Raw genomic sequence first — 22,454 nt, 5'->3', positions numbered from 1 at the left:
ACATGTTGCTCTTCGACATCATGGTTGTTCAATTCAGGAATGAAAAAGTTGGTAATCATGGCTCTATACCGATCACCATTGACTGCTACGTTCTGGCCATCATCGTTCTTGAAGAAGTACGGACCAATGATTCCACCAGCCCATAAAGCGCACCAAACAGTCAGTTTTTCTGGATGTAACAGTGTTTCGACATACACTTGAGGATAAGCTCCACTCCAAATGCGGCAGTTTGTTGACGTAGACATTCAACCAGAAGTGCGCTTCATCGCTAAACAAAATAAAATGGACCTAGTGCGCGATACGTATTCCGCACAGAACCATTATTTTCGAAATGAAATTGCACTATTTGCCAGCGTTGTTCAGGAGTGAGTCTATTCATAATGAATTGCCAAACCAAGCTGAGAATAAATCATTTGACAACTGTCAAATCGGTTACTATCTCGAACAGTAATGCCAACTTAAAGTTATATACCTCGAAAAAAAACACCCTATATTAAATCACAAGATTGTGATTTAATACCATTTTTCTTGCATTGCTATATCCGCAAATGAACAGAAGATGATTAACGCTCAACTCAACGTGAAATATTCAAATTCCTCCATCGTTCATGTTTGAGGAATACACTACATCGTTCACATTCACCAGGATTGATTTGAGGCGTCTGCATAATGGGCGATGCAGTGATCTTGTCCTATCACGTCATTTTGCGCTTATATTCCCGACGAACTTCATAATACGATTTTCTGTTCAAGAGTTATGGCTTCTCGAACATGGTACAAACTTCGAGTAGTACACTGTTTGAATACCAACTAAGGAAAATTCCGTGACACATCAGAACTCCCCCTAAAATTATATTCGTGGTCACAACTGAATCTTGGACATGCCAAAACTAGGCAATCTTTTTCGAGAAATGTAAATCTGGATCTTCCATTAATCTCCTCATTACACTATTCCTTTTATACATCTTTTTCATAATTTAGTTTCCGAAACTAGATGACGTTAGAAATATGAGATTTCGTACTACACAAACTCTGCTGATAGTTTTGTGATTAGTTGACTCAGTTCATTTAAACCGCGCGTCAAAAATGAACACTAACAAAAAGAAAATACTCCATATTTTTCAATTTTTCTTCGATGAAGGCGAAAATGTAAGTCAGGCAGCTGAAAATGTAAATAGGGTGTATCATCCTGATACTGTAACAGCCAATCTCATGCGCAATCATGCCTGGTTTCAAGAAGAATGTCTTCGTATAGGTACTACATCAGTTAACGAAAAATACCTCATAGACCAAATTTCCATTAGCGAATCACTGCTGAATCACAACAAAATCGACCCATTTTTGAAGCGGTTAGCGACTGGTAATGAAAAGTGGATTACTTACGACAACGTCAAGCGTTAACGGTCATGATCGAAACGCGGTGAGCCGGCGGAAACGTTGGCCAAGCTAGTATTGACGGCCAGAAAGGTTTTGCTGAATGAATTATATATTATGAGCTGCTTGCTACCTTACGGCACAACTGTTAACTTGGAACTCTACTGTCAACAATTGGATCGTCTGAAAGCCAGCTTTGGCCAATAGGAGGGGAACTGTGTTCCATCAGTAACTCGCCAACAGCTCCTGAAGCTTGGTTGGGAGGTTCTTATATATCCACCTTATAGTCCGAACCTGGCACCAAGCATTTACTATTTTATATACTTACATCACGTAAGCGCAACAGTAAAAATAGAACAACAAACACTTGAATTTCCATCAAGTAGAAACCAAGTAAATGAAATATTCTCCACGAAAGTTGAATCTATATATCCAAGAGATGATTCTTAAACAAATAATAAAAAAATAGTCAAACAGATGAATATTGTATTGTCAGACCAGGCATTCCATTTAAATCCTTGCAATCTCTCCGTTCTAGGGGCTCAATAGAACTAGTTTTATGTATTTTATGCCTGAATAGGCACGGGAATAGGCTTGAATGCAAACGCATCTGCAGTCAAACAGGCAAATAGACATGAAAAAGGCATATAGTAGAAAAGGGTTTATCTTATATTTTCTTTCCATACGTGAATCGAAGGAAACTGTGGGAAAATTTTGCCCACTCCGAATACCATTTGTTTAGCCGAAAATTTCAATTCCCAAATCCAATTGAGTGTCCAGTGAGCGTGTTGATAGATTGACGGAAGTGATAATAATTTTATCGACCATATTCCGCAACAAAAGAATATCAATATTCTTTTGTTATATGCCTAACAAATCATAATGTAGTCGGAACCATTATGTGAGATTAGTAAAAATTCTGTCATGTCATTACGTTTAATTATTCCCAACACTATTATTTTTCTGAATGCAACAGTTACCCAACACTCATTTATGGAGTGATTATCAAGTTGTCCCGTATCAGAAAAATGATTGTTTCAATATCAGTAATCGTTTCATTTTGTATAATTGTTTCTATTGCTTGATATCATCAAGATTTTGTAGTGAATCGAAAATACGGTTGACTTTGACGTAGATGGAGCTTATGATAACACCCAGAAGGAGTTGTTCAAAATAATTGAATTTGTAGAAGAAAATCGTGAAGGTTGTTTTATGTAAACAATTTCTGTTACTTGAATATTGTAGTCGTTTTTTGCAAGTTTTTTAAATTCAACAACAGTCAAACTTCCGAACGGTTTACCGCCGGATAAGGTCTTTTGGACTGCAGCATTATCGACCTCATCTTGGGTTACCTCTGACGGTTGAGCATCGCCGGCAACGATTATATTGGTGCAGAGAACATCAACATTGGAATGTGGAATGGCACCAGCTCGTCTTTTCTGATGAATCTCTATTCTCCTTGGGTGCATATGTAGGCCAAAGAAGGGTTAGACGACGCCGGGGAGAAAGACGTGAACCTCAGTTTGATGTTGAGCGTCAAGTACACTGGACAGTAGGCGTTATGATATGGGGTGCTATTGCAATGCAAGTAGGTCGCCTTTAGTCTTTATTCGAGGTAACATGATAGCGCTGCGTTACCTTCAAGAAATAGTGGAGCCATATGTTCTCCCTTAACTTAACCGGCTTTAGAATCCAATATCAGCAAGATAATGCCTGGCCTCATGTTGCCATAGTTAGTTTAAACTTTTTCGAAGCGACCCATGTGAATATTTTGCCATGGCCGCCCAGATTCCTCGATCTTTCGCTCATAGGGCATGTTTGAGACATCATGGGTAAAAGGCTTTGAAATTTGCCTCAGCCCCACGGACTCTGGCGGCTCTGAAACATGAAGTACAGGCAGCTTGGGATAGAATCTCTCGAAAAGAAAAATACCATCTTATTACAAATAACACAAAATATTACATTATTAAAAAAATGTATTGGAAGAAATTGTAAACTCTTCGTTTTTTTCCTCCAAATTTCGATCATTAACACATTGCTATATTATCTATGTTTTACCAAAAAGAATTAAAATTTAAACTGCTCCTGGTTGTTGCAGTTTTTTTGTAAGTTTTTTCTGATTGTTATCTCCGAATATTTTGATATTTTCTGTCTAAAAATTACACAAATCCGATGCGATCAAGGAAGCAAAATTAATATTTCCATGAATATTATTTTGGACTTCCTTCAGAATCGTGTTAGCTGATGATGAATCTCCAAGTGTTAATTTCCTATTAGATATATATTACGTATTGCGGAACCCGAGTCAGGTTGCTCGGAACAGCCTGATCGATTGGAGTAAATCAAGCACGGCCTTGCCATCAATCATTCACAAGAACGGGAAAAAAAATCCACATGCATCCAACCAACATTTGCTTGAATCTATCGAAGGAGTAGTCAAGTAGAAAAGAATAGCTCCACTCAAGTTGAAAAACACCGTAATGTTGAACCCGAATGCCTTTCAAAGCGAAGCAAATGCATATTTTATCAGATTCGGAAAAATGATAAATCTTTCCAAACATGAATTTTTAACCGTGGTAAATAATTCACATGAAACATTTTTCATTGCCTCGAATTTATTTCGCAACCATACTAACTAAGTGAATAACTGTTAAGCCTGCTGAAAACAATTCGAATACATGAATATATTACAGGGTGTTCGTAAAATATGGTGTAACATTCTTTATAGCAACACCGTGCAACTCATTCCCTTTGAAATACATGGTAATGGTTCACATCTGGGCCTAATTGTCGTTGGTTATTACGACACTGGTGGAACTAAAATTTTGTTAGTAGACTGTCAGAACAATCATTTTACTTGACCTGAAACCTGCTCGCTGAGGTCGTAAATTGAATTTTGGGTGCAAATTTTTTTTTTTTGCTCGAAATGACTACTGCGCTTGCTCACCGCTATTCGCAGCTGTTTAAGCGGAATTTTCCATCGATATGTGACGGTGGATGAACCGAGAAATCATCACTACATTCTTGAGTCACAGAAATTTGAAACAACGGCTGGCAAGGCTATGACATCCGTATTTTGGTAAAACCATCAACAGTGAATATTATTTGTCGACAAGACATTGCTTCTTTAGATGATGGTGAAACCCATAGTCAAATTGTACAAAATGCGCTTCTACTTGCTTAACCACCCAGCTTTTTCTGCTGATCTGTCATTTTGCAATTCGCACAAGAATGCTTCAAGAAAAAAAATTTTGCTCTGATGGAGAAGTGATGGCCGAAGTTGAAGCCTATTTCGAAAGCAAAAGCGTATCTTTCTACAAAAAAGATATTGAAAAGTTGAAGGAACGTATAGGAGTACATACAAGGTGTCTCATCTGGAAGTGTCCACTCTCAATTACTCAACAAAGAATCAGAATTTATGAAAACACTCAGACAGGTAAATTTCTCATGACAGAGGGACATGATCCGTGATACAGAGCTTTTTCTACTAGCAGTGTACTTTAGTGTTCCAAAAAAGTGAATATTCACAAAGTTACAGGTCGTTTCTTATGGAATTATGATACCGATAAAACTAAATGAAACCGAGATGTTCTAATTGATCGTATAATTTAAATTGAAAGAAAACTATTTCTAACAAACAGTATTAGTGAAAATTTACCACAAATTCTCAAATTTCTCACCATTTGATTGCATGCAGCTATAAAACCGTGAGTATCTTTTGTTCGAAGACGAAGCAAAAACAAACAATAAGGTGATTGAAAAGTGTTAAATGCCTTTTTCTCTTCATGCTCATCAAAATCTGCACTGCCAGGAGTAGGCAATACGCAAAGCGATTATTACTTTCAAAAAAATTCTTTATTCTTTATTGCAGAATTATTAGAGGTGTGTTTTATCAGTTCTTAATAAAAATCACAAAATGGTTTACACGTTGGAGGAGAGAAAGGAAATGTTGAAAATTTATTTTCAGAACAAAGAGGGTGCTAGGGCTACTGCGAGGATTTTAAATGAACGATATCCTGATAAAAATGTTTATCATTCATTTATAATTCAGTTGGTACATAATTTCGAAAAAACAGGATCAGTTGCAAACAAAAACCAGAAGTAAGGTAACGAGTGAAAATGAAGTTATTGAGTTATTGAGGGTGGACACTTTCAAATGAGACATCCTGTATATCACTCCTTAAGATGACGCATGAAGTATAGTTTTTACTAGTGAAACACTTATTGAGTGGAGTGTTATAAACTCACTGAGTTCTAGTTTTTCAGTATATTTCTTTATGGTTTCTAGATACCATTCCCGTGGTTTCAATGATAGTTGGAATAGTTTTTGTTGAAATCATTACCCACTGTCTGGGCTCGTAACTTATTGACTGCAGTTATTTATTCTCAATTTTGTCAATAAACGATTAAATTTCGAAAAAGGATTTCGCCCTGAATGTATGAATGTTCCTTTGAATATTTCAAGATGGTCCTAAAACTTGAGAAACAACATTAACATCGGAATTAGTACAAATAACAAGCTTTCTATTTAATTCTGACGGACATTTCTATCACCATAGTCACACACTCTAACCCAGAATTTTCCTGCTGTATCTACGTGAAATATTGATACTACACATACGAATAGAATAAACACAGGTGTGTGCCCTGTACAACTTTTACTCCCTGTTCTCCGTAAATCAACGTTTAATTTGTGAATTCCACTTACCGTTAATCCCGTTGACAAATAACCACACCACCAGGATCTTCCAACGCATATTCCTGCAAAACAATAAAAGGTCGTTAGTCTTATCCATCCTGAAGCGTACATTTCAAGGCAAAAAGTCATTCGACTAAATATCAGTTATCTGCAGGGTGCTAATGGATAATCGCCCCCATTTTCTATGTACCGGGACATTCTGACTTAAGAACCACATTCTATAGGGTGGCCGGAATCGTAATCGCTTTTTTCACGACTTTGGCCGCTCGCCGGAGAAGGGTACCGAAAAAATATGTCAGGGATCTGGGGATTTTCGAATTCTAACTAATTTGTTCCAGAGATTAGGTAAACGCCCGAAGAATTGGGATCCTGCGCCAGCAGGATCCTTACCGGCGTGTTCGTAGGAATACATTTCGGTTGATTATTTTTGACCCTCTTAAATTCCAACACTTTATTTCTTGGGATAGTGGGTTATCAGTCTAAAAGACCGTGAAAGGCCTGGAAAGAATTTGGTCCTCTTTGGAAGATTTTATGGGTGAACATATATACTTTCAACTCTAGAAGACTATTTTCAGAATTCATGTCTTTTGAACTATTCATCACAACTAAATAGATGGATTATCAGTTATTTGTTTCAAGTAATCAAAAAGGAGTCAGGAGCTAATGACTGAATGCAACTACGAAGTCGTCATCATTGCGTCAAAACTTATCATTTGAGACCAGTCCAAAATTCTAAATTTTTGACCAGCGCTAAAAAAGTGGACTTGCCTTGATGAACTTCTTAGATAACACAGTGCTTGGGATTTAAGAGCTGGTTTCAACTGTTTTTGGGGCGCTTTTGTAGATTCAATCTGTTTTCTCTGTCAGCTTTACTTTTGTAGATACATCAACTTATCTACCAATTTTGGTTTCATTAAGTATAGTATATCCAAAGTCACTTGAACTAGTCTATAAAAACGCTTGGCCAGAGATAATTGCAAAACAGTCATAAACCATAGGCGCACACTTTACAAACCCTTGAGTTGAAAATAATATATTTGCATCTGTATCGGACTCAGATGTCAATTCCTTCAGAAAATTTGTGACGTGAGTAGCTTTTGCTGTTACATCAAAAATGATACTATGTCATTCTACGGTATTATAATTTGATTATTCTTTATTCTCGACCTGTAATATACTATCAAGGTACGTTATCAACGATGATGAATTGCATAGTTGCATAGAATTATAGGAGCACGAAAGTGTTTGAGATGAATTCGGAAATGTTCTCTCTGAAGATAAGACAAACAAGGGGAGAATAGGTGCATGACCTTGAGATTCTTGAATGACATAAATTCAGGAGGAATTTCTGAAAACTTGAACTACCCTTGTATAATTGAAATATTCAGGCTTCCTCCAAGTGACTCTGGATATACTATACCTATATTCATTTATGAGAGTTCTAAAATATTTACATATTCATTAATGTAGGTACAATGATTTTATTGTCAGTCTGTAATGGAGTTTATTCCAGGTAAATATATAAATAGTTTAAGTCCAAATTGAATATTGACAAGCAAACAAACTTAAACTCCTTAAATCCAACAGAAAGGCTTATATTATTCAGAATCACAAGAGAGAACCGTTGTCAACACTGCTAGAGCTAATCAAAAAGACGAAGGCTGTCATTGAATAGTCAAATAGGGTCACCATAAACCCTTCTGGGGTCATCGTGCCACTTTCAAACTAATCATTAACACGTACAATCTGATCTTCTGGGGATTGCTAATTTCGGATAATAATTCATCTTCAGCTCCAGTTGAAACACCATTTTCCAGAGCTGTTCTCAAAAAACCAGAACTAGATTAGGCGAAAAATCCTTAAAATGACTCATGTGTCTAGATTCTGGATGGAAAATGATGTAATCAAAGAGTTCTTGAAAACTATATTGTTTTTTATGTTTTGTAGGGACTTTATTCGGGTTTCTTTTTCGAAATAGTTGATATTTTAGCTCTTGTATACAACAACTTCCATAGATAATAGTGATTTTTGCAAGGTTCCCTCTCTACTTTCCTTTTTTTTTCTACGAAATAAATCTCCAAAAAACTAATAGCTTCATAGAATCTTTTTGAATCTTCAAGTACTTGATAAATAAATACTTGACTTGAAATAAAAAAACTACTACTACTACTACTACTGGATTTCAAGTCAACCCAAGTGGAGGAGCTTGGATATAGGGATTCACGGCTTGGTTTGATATTCAAGCTACTTGACTTGATATTCAAGCTACTTGACTCGATATTCAAACTACCCGACTTGATATTCAAGCTACTCGATATTCAAGCTACTTGGCTTGAGTTTGACTTGAAGTCCACTCAAGTTCAAGTCAAGTAGTAGTTTTCAATGTCGAATTGAGTATTTATTTATAAAGTACTTGACTTAATATTGAAAAACTACTACTTGACTTGAACTTGAGTTGATTTCAAGCCGAGCTCAAGTCAAGCTCAAATCAAGTAGCTTGAATATCAAGCCGAGCCGTGAATCCCAATTTGTATGTCAAGTCAATCCGTCAATATCTACTCAGTATCTCGCATTTAAATTTGGTATGATGATTCGGACAAAAACTTGACTAGTTTCGAATGAATTTAGCATCAGAAGAAACTATTACGGGTATTATACTGAAGGAAGGAGTTATCTTAAACAGAGTGCATGTGAGCTCCTAGTTAAACGTGAAAATAAGTGGTAGAAAGTGAATTTAAATAACATTTTTTGATATCAAATGGGAGTATAGAAAATGCTCTACCTAAATATTACAGCAAAATTGTGAAGTTTTCATGTTGATACACCTTAAAATATCCTGAAAAGGGCAAAACATTCTACATCAGAGAAGTGAGGCAGATGCTGGATGCCTGAAGAAACGAATTAATCACTCGACAAAAACATTACTTATTGTTGGTGATAATACTCCTTATCAGGGAATTCGATATTCTAAAGGGAAACACACACTACCATAAATATTTACTGGAGAACAGAAGTAAAAATGTCCATTACGAATGAAAACATCCTAGAAGAGATAATAAGAAGCAAACAAGAACTTAAAGCCCTAGTGGAAGCTATAGAGGTGAGATTAACTTTGAAAATCGAAGATCTAAATAGGAGAACTAATAGACTAGAAATACAAAACGAACATATAATAAATAAAATCGAGAACCTAGAGAGGAAATCTAAGGAAAATAACATTATAATTTTCGGACTCAACACAGAACCAGGAGAAATTACAGTAGACTACATCAGAAAGGAAATAAAGAGATTAGTTGATGTGAACATCGCGGAAAGTGACCTCAACAATTTTTATCCACTTGGAAAAACAAACAATCCACCTATTAAAATCGAATTAACATCATTTCTAAAAAAAGCCACAATACTTAAGAACGCAAGAAAATTGAGAGGCACCAGGATCTCCATTGCTAGTGATCTAACAATCAAACAAAGACACGAGAACAACATTTTAAGGAAACATCTAAACCTAGCTAAGGGAAACAAAGAAAATAATTGTTATATAAGAGGAAACCGACTACACGTGGATGGTAAAATATACACAGCGGAGGAGTTAGAAAATCAAGAAGAAACTGGAAACAATATCACAGAAAAACCACAAAGTGCCCCAGGTACGCCAATAGCAACAACGATTAGAGAACTTCCTAAACAAACTACAAAATCTCAGCAAACTGTCAAGAACGTACAGCAAAAAACGAACACTCCAACAGAAAGAACATTAAAAGAGGTAGGTGGAAAACTGAAAATGAAAACACGTAGTGAAATCGGGAAATAGTGGACTCATTATAATTGTTTTTCTTATTATCTGTACTTGATTTAAACTAATTATGCTTGTTATCTGTACTTGATTTGGACTAGTTGTATTGCTATTATATCACATTTAAAAATGGATCAATACCTCAGAGATATAAACTATATACCAATAAATACCAAGGAAATATTCTCTGGAGAGCTGGATTCCATTAGTACACGAGAATTTGAATTTATGAATGTAATCCATGTGAACATTAGAAGCATAGCTAAAAATTTTGATGAGTTGAAGCTGTTTCTTGAACAATTTAGCACGAGATTTGACTGTATCATACTATCGGAAACATGGAACATTGGGAACATTGCGTTGTATGGTTTGGATGGTTTTGATGTGTTTTATAATTGCGGCTCGATAAATCAGAATGATGGATTGGTTGTTTATATTCGGAATTCACTCGACCATAGGTGTAAAGTTATAAACATAGATGAATGCAAGATAATACAAACAGAGATATATGCGAACAAGAAATCATTCTTGATTACATCTTTATACAGACCACCCTCAACGTCAAAAATAAATTTCCTGTATGGCCTTAGGAACTATATGAACATATATGGAACAGGAAATTTTGACTATAATCTTTTTGTTGGAGACATTAACATAAATATAAAACTCGACGATGAAATAACCAACGAATACCTTGACCTTATGAGTGAGTATGGTTTCACATCTATGATTAACTCGTATACGAGAGTATGTAACCGTTCAAAATCCTGCATAGACCATATGTTCCTGAAAACGAAACACAGTATTGGAGATTGCCTGCCTATAGTTCTTAAAACTTGCATAACTGATCATTTTCCAATAATTCTGAAAATACCCTTCAAGAAAAAATCCTCAGAAATACCTGATCCTCTTGATATATTTAAAAAATACACAGATAATGCAAAATTGTGTGAAAAGCTTGAAAACATGTGCTGGGCACCTGTATATGAAGCCCAAAACGTGAGTGTAGGAGTTGATTTTTTTGTGAAGCAACTGAATGAGGCAATAGAAGAGAGTACTATAACAAAAAAAATTCGTCATAAAGAAAAAAAAAGACAGATGTGGATTTCCAGAGCATTGATAAAGAGTATAAGAGAAAAAGAAAGGCTCTATGCACTTTCACAAGGAGATCAGCAAAATGAAGTTTTAAAATCCAGGTTTGTCAGCTACAGAAATAAACTAAGAGTCCTACTCAGAATCGCGAAAAAGCGGTACTACGCTGACAAAGTTGTGCAGTGTGAAGGTAATTCAAAGCAACTATGGAATGTAATAGATGAAATAAGTAATAACAAAAAAAAAAAAACTATAATTGACGAGATAAAACTGGAAGATAATACGGTAGTAACAGATCCCGCCATTATGAGCAATGAATTCAATAGATATTATGGAAATGTAGGAAGAAATCTCGCTAACAAAATAACAAAACCCTCGACGCATCCACTACGACATATTAATCAAAATACAATGTTCATGGAACCAACGAATAAACATGAAGTAGAGGCAATTATAAAAACAATAAAAAATAATAAAACACCTGGATTAGACGGGCTGAGGGCAGAAACCTTGAAATGTATCTCTTGTCACATCTGTGAACCACTTGCTTACCTTGTCAATCAAACCATCTCGATGGGAGAATGGCCAAGAAGTCTCAAAGAAGCAATAATAAAGCCCCTATTCAAAAGCGGAGATAAGACTAAAATGGTGAATTACAGACCAGTATCAATAATTTCAAACATTGCAAAGATTTTCGAAAAAGTTATCAAACAGCGACTGGAGAAATATGTGTTAGATAAAAATATTATCTCAAATAGACAGTTTGGATTTCAGACAAACAAATCCACTGAGGATGCGATTTCTTTGCTTGTATCAAATATTTATGAGGCTTTGGATAGGAGTAAGCCAACTCTGTGCGTTTTTTTAGACTTAGCAAAGGCCTTCGACACTGTAAGCCACCCACAATTATTGGATGCCTTGGAAGACATTGGTTTAAGGGGCAATGTGCTTGATCTGATGAAGAGCTATATATCTAACAGACAACAATATGTCAAAATAGGGAATTGTATAAGTGACGCTTTCGAGGTAAAGTTTGGAGTCCCACAAGGAACTGTATTGGGGCCTATATTATTCACTATTTATATAAATAATTTACTTGAGTTAGATAGCCGTGGAAAGATAATTAGTTTCGCAGACGATACAGCCATTTTATATCAAGCTGATAGCTGGAAAGAACTCAAAGACCAAGCTGAAAAGGACATGAAATCTATCAAAGATTGGATGGATTATAATTTATTGACAATTAACTTCGAGAAAACAAAATATATCACATTCTCTTGCTTAAATAGAAACTTACCAGACTATAAAACACTGAAAATTGATGAGAATTATGAGATTAAAAGAACCGACTATATCAAATATTTGGGCATCATTATAGATAGACATTTGAGATGGGATAAACATATAGATAACCTCAGCAGAAATCTCAGGTGTTTACTCTATAAATTTAGACTTCTGAGAACCTTTCTGGACACAACCAAACTCAAAATGGTCTATCATGCTTTAGTAAGTTCACGATTAAACTATGGTATCATAGGGTGGGGTGGAGCAATGAACACACACCTCAAAAAAATTAGTATAATACAAAAAAAAATCTTGAAAATAATCTTAAGAAAACCTCATACCTACCCGACAGATATTCTCTACACAGAAGCAAAAATCTTCGACATAAAGCAGTCGTTTTATCGTTCCATTGTGGTATATCAATTCAAAAATAAATCAAGTCTACAATCTCTGACACATCAATATGACACGAGGAACTATAGCACTTGCTACAAAACTCCATTTTCAGCTAAAACAGTTGGCCAACGCAGTTTTGCTTATTTGGCACCGAGAATGTATCAGATTCTACCCAAAAGTCTAACCGAACTTCATAATCTACGCCTCTTCAAGAAAAAATTGAATGAATTTATTGCAAAGTACCCGAGAAATGAACTCGTCAAAATAATAGACATGAGAAAATAAACATTTGTGACACTGTATTATGTTGGTACCTTCTTATATCTTGCGTTTTATATTGTATATATGCCTTCATTAGTGCACATTTGATCTATACCATTTTATCTGTGCACGCTTTATAGGTGTGCAATGTTTTGTTTGTACATTTTATTTATATAAGTATTATACATTTTTATCTACATTGTATCTGTTCCTTGTCTACATTTTGTTTATACACATTTTTTAAAATAGAATTAGTATTAGTATAGCAGCCAATATCTTAAATCCTGACAACTCACGCACAGGCAATCTGCCTTAGTGAGTTTTTTGCGGTTTATTGAAACAATATTGTAAATGTTATTGATTTTTTATACAAATTGTACTTTTTCAATAAACTATATATTATTATTATTATATTATTGAGAGCAAATCATATGATTGATAGATACTGTTCCACATTATGAGGTACATTACTGAGAGATCTGATTGTAGGGAAACTGTGTCAGTTGAAGTTCAACAAGACATCATATCTCATTGGTGATAATCACTCTGGGAGAATATTGAAGTTATAATAAAATAAAACTAAGAACATATGGGCATGCTAGCAATGATGCTGAAAAATTTTTCAGCCGTTAATTCCTTCATGCAAGTCCAATCATGATTCGATAGGGTTGAAATAGGATATTCATCATCCTTATTTTATCACTACAAATAGGGGATAATTGGACCTTTGAAATGTCCATCGGAAAACTTCGAATGCGTTCGGGGAATTCGAGACAAATGCCATTGAAACAAAGCGTACTCTAAATGTCATCATAAACAAATTGATGCCCATTGTATTGTGGGTTTATTCAAATGCCGTTGAGTCGCAGCCGCTTTTCAACCTGTATGCGCTCTGGGGGCAAAAAAAAGAATGATTTGCAGTTTTATGTTGTGTGAACGCGGACTAAGTTACAGTCCACAGTTTGAGAAGATTAAAATACCATTAAAATACGGATACCGTGATTATTTGTTCGTTTATAGCTCGCTGCTCATCGATATAAAGGGATATAACAATTCCGCCAGATTAAGCAATCATCCCGAGGTGCACACGTTTCCGGGACAGAAAATAAAATTTCACGTTCCTTCAATTCACCGATGCTGAAACCGGAACGCTCTCCCCTTTCCCTCTGGTGTAGATGGGATGCAGGGATTCTCGAATTTTCAGCTTTCATCGCGATAAACATTCTTATTTCCTCTTTCGTGCTTCTAATGGAAGGGGGCTACGTTCCTGCTGAAGACAGAACAATTTCATCTCTATTGTTCTCCTTCAATTGGATAAACAAAACGTTAAAAAAAGTTATCCGTATGCTGTTCGCACGAAAAATGATTCCGAGGCCGTCCATATTGCGAGGAACAACCTCAAGACTTTTAGTTACAAAATGATGAGGGTCATAGTTGCTTCACGATCTTTCGTATTAGTTTTGAAGTAAAAAAATGTTAGAAGAACACTGAAGTTGAAGTAACTCATTCACAGAATCGTTATCATCTTCAGAACCTAATTTACAGAAATATATACCAAGACGTTCCAAACTAACAACTACAGCTTCAATCCTTCAGATCCTGAAATGTCAATTTTCCTGGTACTAGATATTTTAAAAATTAGGATTGTTAAATACTTGTGTAAATATAAGAGGTGTTTGATCAACCTGGGTTTTTGTCCCTTCCATTTGGTGAGATCAGAAACACGACTCAAAACGGACGATTGTTCTCGGGCATTTTGAGTTGTAACAAAGAGGTAACACATAATTTTGGCACCCAACGTGGGGCACGAACCCACGACCCTGAGATTGAGAGTCTCATGCTCTACCGACAGAGCTAGCCGGGCATGAGACTCTTAATCTCTACACATAATTTTGGCGCCCAACGTGGGGCACGAACCTACGACCCTGAAATTAAGAGTCTCATGCTCTACCGACTGAGCTAGCCGGGCATGAGACTCTTAATCTCGGGGTCGTGGGTTCGTGCTCCACGTTGAGCGCCAAAATTATGTGTTACCTCTTTGCTACAACTCAAAATGTCCGAGAACAGTCGTTTGTTTTGAGTCGTGGTTGTGATCTCTGAATTCACTAAATGGAAGGGACTTTCACGAAACCAAAACTGCATGTGATTAGATGTCACAATATCAGGACCATGAATACTATTTACATTTTCAACCGCTTGACTTGCATTTTCGCCTTCAATGAAGAAAAACTGTGAAATATAGCGTATTTTTTTCCGCTAGTGCCCATATTTGACAAGCGCTCAAACTAGATTTAGTGAACTAACCACAAAACTGTCAGGAAAGTTTTTGTAGTGCGAAATCTTATTTTTCTGATGCCATCCAGTGTAACCCGATCGGACTTATACAACGCGAGATACAGATAACGCCACATATTGGAAAATAATGGATCCTTTTTTATTACACCTAATATATGTCGACAGTAAACTCAAAAAACTTTATATCAGGCCGAATGGTAACAATAACTACTTTCATGTGATTAGATGTTGGGTTATGATGTCGACGAATAGAAAACTAATATAAGTTGTGAAGTGAGACAGTTGGATATTTTATGCTAGGGTTTATTATTTCCACTGGTCCCCTGAAGTCTGAATAATTTGATCTCTATTATTCCCTTTCAATTGGGTGAACCGAACGTTAAAAAATATTATCCATATTCTATTCGCGCGAAAAATGATTCCAGGGATTTTGTACGATCAACTTCCCTTCATCTATATTCCGAGAGTCAAACCTCAGGAGTTTTGATGGCGAAATGATGAGAATTCGACGCTGCATTAATAATCTTTCGTATAGGTGTGATGAATACACATTGTGTAGTAAGTGTAGTATATTTAGGTTAGCGAAGGCATGACGTGACGAATATGAGATGCCAACTGTAGGCATTCACTTTGAAAACACACTGAAAATTTGTTCAATTCGTAACAGGAATGAACTTCTTATTCTCTCTCAGTAAATAAATCGAACAAAAATAATAAGGTTTTTTCAATATAGTTTCCTGCTCATTCGGAAATCAAAGGAAGCAAAAAAGCCATCACACTTACTAGAAAAAGAGAACGAATGCCTTTTACTAGCCCAAAATTTTTTTATGGTACAAGAATATGCACCCATAAGAAGGGCTCTGCTGTATCAGAAAGCTCCTAATGAGAATATCGTTGAAATTGAGGAGAGCAGATTATGTAGGCTAGAAGAAGAAACTCTTATTTCTCCTTATCACTGAATGTCCCACCAATGCAAGAAAGCAAAAATTTGAGATATTAGTGTAACTGAGAGTTGGCTTTAAGCAGGTACATCTGCTTAAAGCCATCGAGGTGAAAATCATGGGAATGATTCAGAAACAAGGAAATTGGGTGCCGTACGAGTTGAAGCCGATAGATGTTGAACAGCGTTTGTTTGCTTGTGAACAGCTGCTTGCAAGGCTAAGACGGAAAGAATTTCTGAATCGCATTGTGTCTTAAGACGAAAAATGGGTTCATTACAATAATCACAAGCGCCAAAACATGGGGATATCCCGGCCATGCTTTCATGTCGACAGTCAAACCGAATATTCACGGTTCCATGGGGGCATGCTCAGTATTTGATGGGACCAGCTTGACGTTGGGTATTCTGAGTTGTTAAAACCAACTGAAACAATCACATACGATGGTTATCGAACTCAACTAATGCGTTTGAGCCTAGCATTGAGAGACAAACGGCAGCAATACAACGAGAGACATGATAAAGTGATTTTACAGCATGACAATGCTCGACCCCATGTTGCGAAAATGGTCAAGACATACTTGAAATGGGAAGTCCTACCCTATCCGCCTTATTCTCCAGACGTTGCTCCCTTGGACTGTCACTTGTTTCGATCGATGCTGGCTGACCAGCACTTCTTATGAAGAAGTAAAAAATTGGATCGATTCGTGGATCGCTTCGAAAGATCACCATTTGGTGATTGGTTTTACATTTGTAAAACCAGTTTTTCACTATAAAGCCTCGAATTTCGGAAAAAAAACGGCGGAAGCTAGGTTGTACGCTTATGTAGTAAGAAGCTATCATGGGATTAAATGTAACAGACGAAATTTTATTTCAACTTCAATTGAGAATGTCTCCTGAAAATCATTGCTTGGTCTTGCTGCTGTCGAATTAAAAATTAACATAATTAGGGAGTTATCGAAAACATTTGAGTATATCATAGTGTGATTCATTATTTACTCTTATCTGCTGCAAACAAAATAATTTCATCTCAATTGGTAAACAAAACCTCAATAATGTTTATCCGTATGCTAGTAAGAAGGTGAATAATTTTGAATGATTCTGAAATGGGGAAAATTTTCGAAGTATCATAACAAGAATGACTTTCATGGGACAAGATGTTGCAGGTGAAATTCTAATTTGACTGCATTTGAGAACGTCCCTTGAATGACATTCTATTTGATTACAGGAAAGGAGAAGACGTCCTTGCTGTAGTTAAATAAAAAATTAACATTGTTTGGAAAGTATCATAACCACTTGCATATTTCATACAAAAGTTCATTTCCTCTCCTCTATACTCATTAAAAAAATTCGATAGTGAATATCATACTGCGGAGTTTGAATCAAAGTTACTCAACTTGTAAAATATTCACTGTGTCCGTGAAATATGGGACAAATTCATTTTCAGCTAAACAGACTCTTTTAAGAAATAATTCTGAAACGTCGATTTTTGATTTTAATTTACCGTATTTTAAAATAATAATCTAATATATACAGGGTGAATTACTTTCGAGTAATGACGTCACCGTCATTTTTTTAAATGGAACACCCCCATTTTGTCTCAATTTTCGGATTTCACTAGCTGAGCTGATTCCAAAATTGTATCACATGTGGATTTCAATTGGTACAGGAAGGACAAAAATACAATAGTTTTGTGTGTGCTCATAAAGTAGCGCGTAACATTCTTTATTAGTTAAATTAACAATATTATCAAAAAAACTTATTGTCTAGCGGCAATTGGTTTGAATGTAACACCCTGGTCAACCTGCAGTTTGTTACATTTTTAGATCAATGAAAATGAGCTGTTTCCAAACAAGTTTGGTACTTGTGGTCTAGCAGACAGAATATGAGCACACATAAAACTATTGTATTTTTTTCCACCCTGTACCAATTGGAATCAACATGTGATACATTTTGGTAATCCGCTCAGCTAAAGTTATCGGAAAATTGAGACAAAATGGGGGTGTTCTATTAAAAAAAAAAGACGGTGATATCATTACTCGAAAGTAATTCACCCTATATATAAGATTATTATTTTAAAATACGTTAAATTAAAATAAAAAATCGACATGTTTCAGGATTATTTCTTGAAATGGTCTGTTCAGCTAAAAATAAATTTGTTTCATACTTTACGTATGATAGTTCCGTTTAATTAGTATGAACTGAAATATGTAAATAATTTTTACTTGTTTCTTGCTTCGATTCTAATATGTTCCATTCAGTTCAAGATGAGTTAGTTGATTTTCTTATCGAAATGTATTGCATGTTGTTAATTAAACTAAAAGTACCTAAATATAATACAGATCCGACCCAAAAAAATTTGGATAAGGGTCAAAATCACCTGAAAATCAACGTTGAAAGTTATTTCGAAAAGTGTCATAAAATATGCAGGTCCCTATTGAAAATAATGAGGTTGAGGGTGGCCCAGGGAGTACGAAACGTTGGATACGAAATCTGATTACGTCAAATTGAGGATAATTTACTGTCGAATAAAAAATTCCTGAAACATTTTTTGATAATATTTGAAATAAAGAGGGGAAAAAAATAAAAATCAAAATGACAGAATTTACTTTTCCTATGATATCTCAATATGACAATGCTCCTATGAATGCAACTTTTTCTCCATTGGACCGACCATCTAACTCTTATGGTTTAAAAGTTACCAATACAATCCCATTGAAAAAGTGGCCACCCTGTATGACCTCACTTGATAGAGTTTATTCAATATTCAGAACATCCGATTTTCATAAGAGTCGGTGTGGGTATTCTGTTTCAGTCGTTGAGAATCCAATAAGAATTTCAGCTTTTCCAAATATACGGTGTACGTGGATAATTGGCAAGTATAAAAATACCTGAATCTCCACATCTCGGAATATAATGGTCTGATATTGGGTCAATACTTCCATAGAAATTCGATCACGGTTCTCTTTGGTCATTTGCAAGCGTGAATTTTCCAGGACCTCGATATTTCAAGTTCAGAATGAACTGAATGGTTATAGAGGGTGTTCGTAAATTGGAGGTGTAAAGGAAAATGAGAGATTCCTTGAATAATTTCCAGAAAAAAGTCCTACAAACATCAGCTGCAAACGCTTTGTTTTCGAGCTACAGAATGTTTCTTGTAGACTTACTACTTTGTGATGATTTTTCCAGTTTATCGGATCGATTGGGTAAATGAATACCAAAACTTATGATTAATTCATTCATCACAGGTTACTAACTGAAACTTCAACAAAACTACAAGGAACCAAATAGTCTAGTGTTGGACCAAAGCTTCTTTTTACATTTTGCTAAACTACCATTAGTCCAACAAAATGAAGGTTTGGAAGAAAGAAGCGGGCACTGTTCCAGAAAAAATATCACCCTATTGATTTGCATTTAAAATTAGCATATCACATGCTGAAAACTGTATGCCAAATCTGATTATCTTCTGAAGGAAAGAAGCTACGAAAAACGTTGTCTGTGGCAACGTTTTCAGGTAACAGGAGTTGTCCAAGAAAGACATGTTGGTCCTTCAAAAGCTACTCAACCGATTCACGGTTGACAAAGTTACAAGCACAAAGAAACTCTAATATGATCGCTAATGAATTAAGAAATGAGACGTAGAGTATTCATAACATAAGTGTTAGCAATCAAACTGTGAGCAAGAGTCTGGCCTTCATGCTAGACGTCCCCTCAGAGTTTCTGTTGAGTTCAACTGGGGTGGCCAAGATTGGTGGAGAGCTTTGTCCACAGATGAATCCAGATTTGGTTTCAGTTAAGATTCTAGAAAGAGAAGACTATGGAGATAACAGGCCAATTGAAAAGTACCCGGCCTACCATAGTAAAACATATTTTTTTGTCAAAATTCAATTTTATTATTCATAGTTGCCTTCGAGGGCGATACAGCGATTAAAGCGAACTTCCAACTTCTCGATACAATTTTTGGAGTATGATTTGACTTTCGCATCAAAGTATGACTCAGTTTCGGCGATAACTTCTTCATTGACGCTAAATTCCTTTCCAGCGAGCATGCTTTCGAGGTCTGAGAACAGGAAAAATTCGCTGGGGGCCTGTTCTGGCGAATACGATGAATGCAGAAGCAATTCGAAACCCAATTGATGCAATTTTGCCGTTGTTTTCATTGATTTGTGACGCATAGTCTTGATGAAACAGCACCTTTTTTTCTTCAAAGGTGATTGTTGTTCAACGATTTCATTCTTTAAACGAATCAATAACGCTATATAATAATCGCTGTTGATGGTCTGGCCTTTTTGGAGGTAACCAATGAATATAATACCTTGCGCATCCCAGAATACCGATCCATAACCTTGCCAGCTGACTGTTGTATTTTTCCTCACTTTGAATTCGGTTCATCGAATGTAGTTCACTCAGCTGATTGAGGATTGGACTCCGGAGTGAAATGATGGACCCATGTTTCAGGAATTGTCACATATTGACTCAAAAATTCAGGTTTATTACACTTAAACAACTCCAAACACTGCTCAGAATCATTAACAGGCTTTTGATCGATTGTGAGCTCCTTCTTTTTTTCCATCTTTCTTCAAATAACAAAATTAGCTTTACTCAACAACGCAATATCTCACATACTATTGGTCGGACTGCTGACAGGTATCGTTTGACGGTAGGTACTAACTAAATATCATATGGATTTAATACTAGCACCGCGATCTTAGCATCAAACCGGAGACTGTTCAATTGGCGTGATACCCTAGTAGATGTAGATATAGGTACAGGTAGATAGATTTCAAGCTGGAACAGTGATGGATTAAGGTGGCATAAGAATAGTTCGTAGACCTAACTCGTTTCTGGAGAGAGAGAAGAACAAGAGGCGACAAAGCGGTTAGCTAAAGGACGTGCTTGAGGTGCAAAAATAATCATCTTTAAAGCGATAATAAACTCATAAAACGTTACAGGGTCTGATTTCTTACTGCCGTGCCAATTTCAAAAGAAAGTAAAGTTTTATGGAAAAAATTTTCGTTCTTCGTCTTGGCGAGAATCCTGGAATTTGATATTTTGGAAGCCTTGGGGGTAGAGGAAAGGTTGTTATCCCAGTGCCCTAGCATTTGGTGAAAAAACTCAGGTGAAAGATTAAGAGATTCACTCTCACGGTTTGTCACATAATTCCACACCTTCAGTGTATCGACCGAAAGGATTCTCAATGCAGACACAAAGTGTTAGATTCAGAGTTTACCCTGTCACTCACTTCAACGGAAAAAACAGGCAGAACGTTCAATTTGGTGTTCCATCTAGTCGACGTCGAGAACAATTGCCTATACCGTTCGAAGGCATGCTGCAGGTTCGACAAGGTTTTCATTTTACGTTTATTTTTTTTTCCTACGGAAATCAAGAAGTCAATAATGCAGGGTAATTGTGTTCAGTTTGATCATTGAGTGGGCACGCATGCGATTCCCGCAATTTCCGTACCCAGTTTTCCAGCAGGATGGATCCTGAATTTTTATGGCCTGTAGGGAAACATGTTGGATTTGTACAAACATGAACTCGACCCCATGCTGTGTCAGCTCGGGAGGGTGGTCTCAGAATTATTTTCGTTATTCCTTCAGAGGTTGGGATTTGCACTTAACACGTAGGGAACCTATGAAATATGCATATGGAACTTCGATATATGGTTGCCTGATGGTAGATAAGTAAAGGGTGTTTTTTCAGAGCTCTAGAACTTTAAATTGCAATAAAACAACGATGGATCATTCGATTGACATGAGTTTTATTTATCCGCAAGATAATCTTGTGGCATTACATTTTAAATATGATTTCTGGCATATGACCATTTTAAATATGATATGGCATATGGCTGTCTCCGATGTAGTCCAATCTGGACGTCCAATTTTCGATGACTTTTACCAACATTTGTGGCCGTATATCGGCAATAACACGGCGAATGTTGTCTTCCAAATGGTCGAGGGTTTGTGGCTTATCCGCATAGACCAATGACTTTACATAGCCCCACAGAAAGTAGTCTAGCGGTGTTAAATCACAAGATCTTGGAGGCCAATTCACAGGTCCAAAACGTGAAATTAGGCGGTCACCAAACGTGTCTTTCAATAAATCGATTGTGGCATGAGTTGTGTAATATGTTGCGCCGTCTTGTTGGAACCACAGCTCCTGGACATCATGGTTGTTCAATTCAGGAATGAAAAAGTTAGTAATCATGGCTCTATACCGATCACCATTGACTGTAACGTTCTGGCCAGCATCGCTTTTGAAGAAGTACGGATTCCACCAGCCCATAAAGTGCACCAAACAGTCAGTTTTTCTGGATGTAACGG

General features: G+C 36.2%; 1 protein-coding gene and 1 non-coding gene across 2 annotated transcripts in view; both read right to left on the bottom strand.

Moving 5' to 3' along the window:
* LOC123685985 (myosin light chain kinase, smooth muscle-like) overlaps positions 1 to 22,454 on the bottom strand; it is a 376,864-nt gene that overhangs the window by 342,739 nt on the left and 11,671 nt on the right. Inside the window, exon 2 of the mRNA XM_045625883.1 lies at positions 6,083 to 6,135. Within this exon, the coding sequence (XP_045481839.1) occupies positions 6,083 to 6,131 (49 nt within the window). The 5' untranslated portion in view covers positions 6,132 to 6,135. The remainder of the gene's footprint in view (positions 1 to 6,082; positions 6,136 to 22,454) is intronic.
* Trnae-cuc lies at positions 14,691 to 14,763 on the bottom strand. Its single transcript has one exon. It is a non-coding gene; the product is annotated as a tRNA-Glu (tRNA).

This window comes from Harmonia axyridis, chromosome X (assembly GCF_914767665.1).
Source record: "Harmonia axyridis chromosome X, icHarAxyr1.1, whole genome shotgun sequence".
In the NCBI taxonomy this organism is placed as follows: Eukaryota; Metazoa; Arthropoda; class Insecta; order Coleoptera; family Coccinellidae; genus Harmonia; species Harmonia axyridis.
Note: the sequence above shows the minus strand (reverse complement) of the source record. Positions and strands in the feature narration are given on the sequence as shown.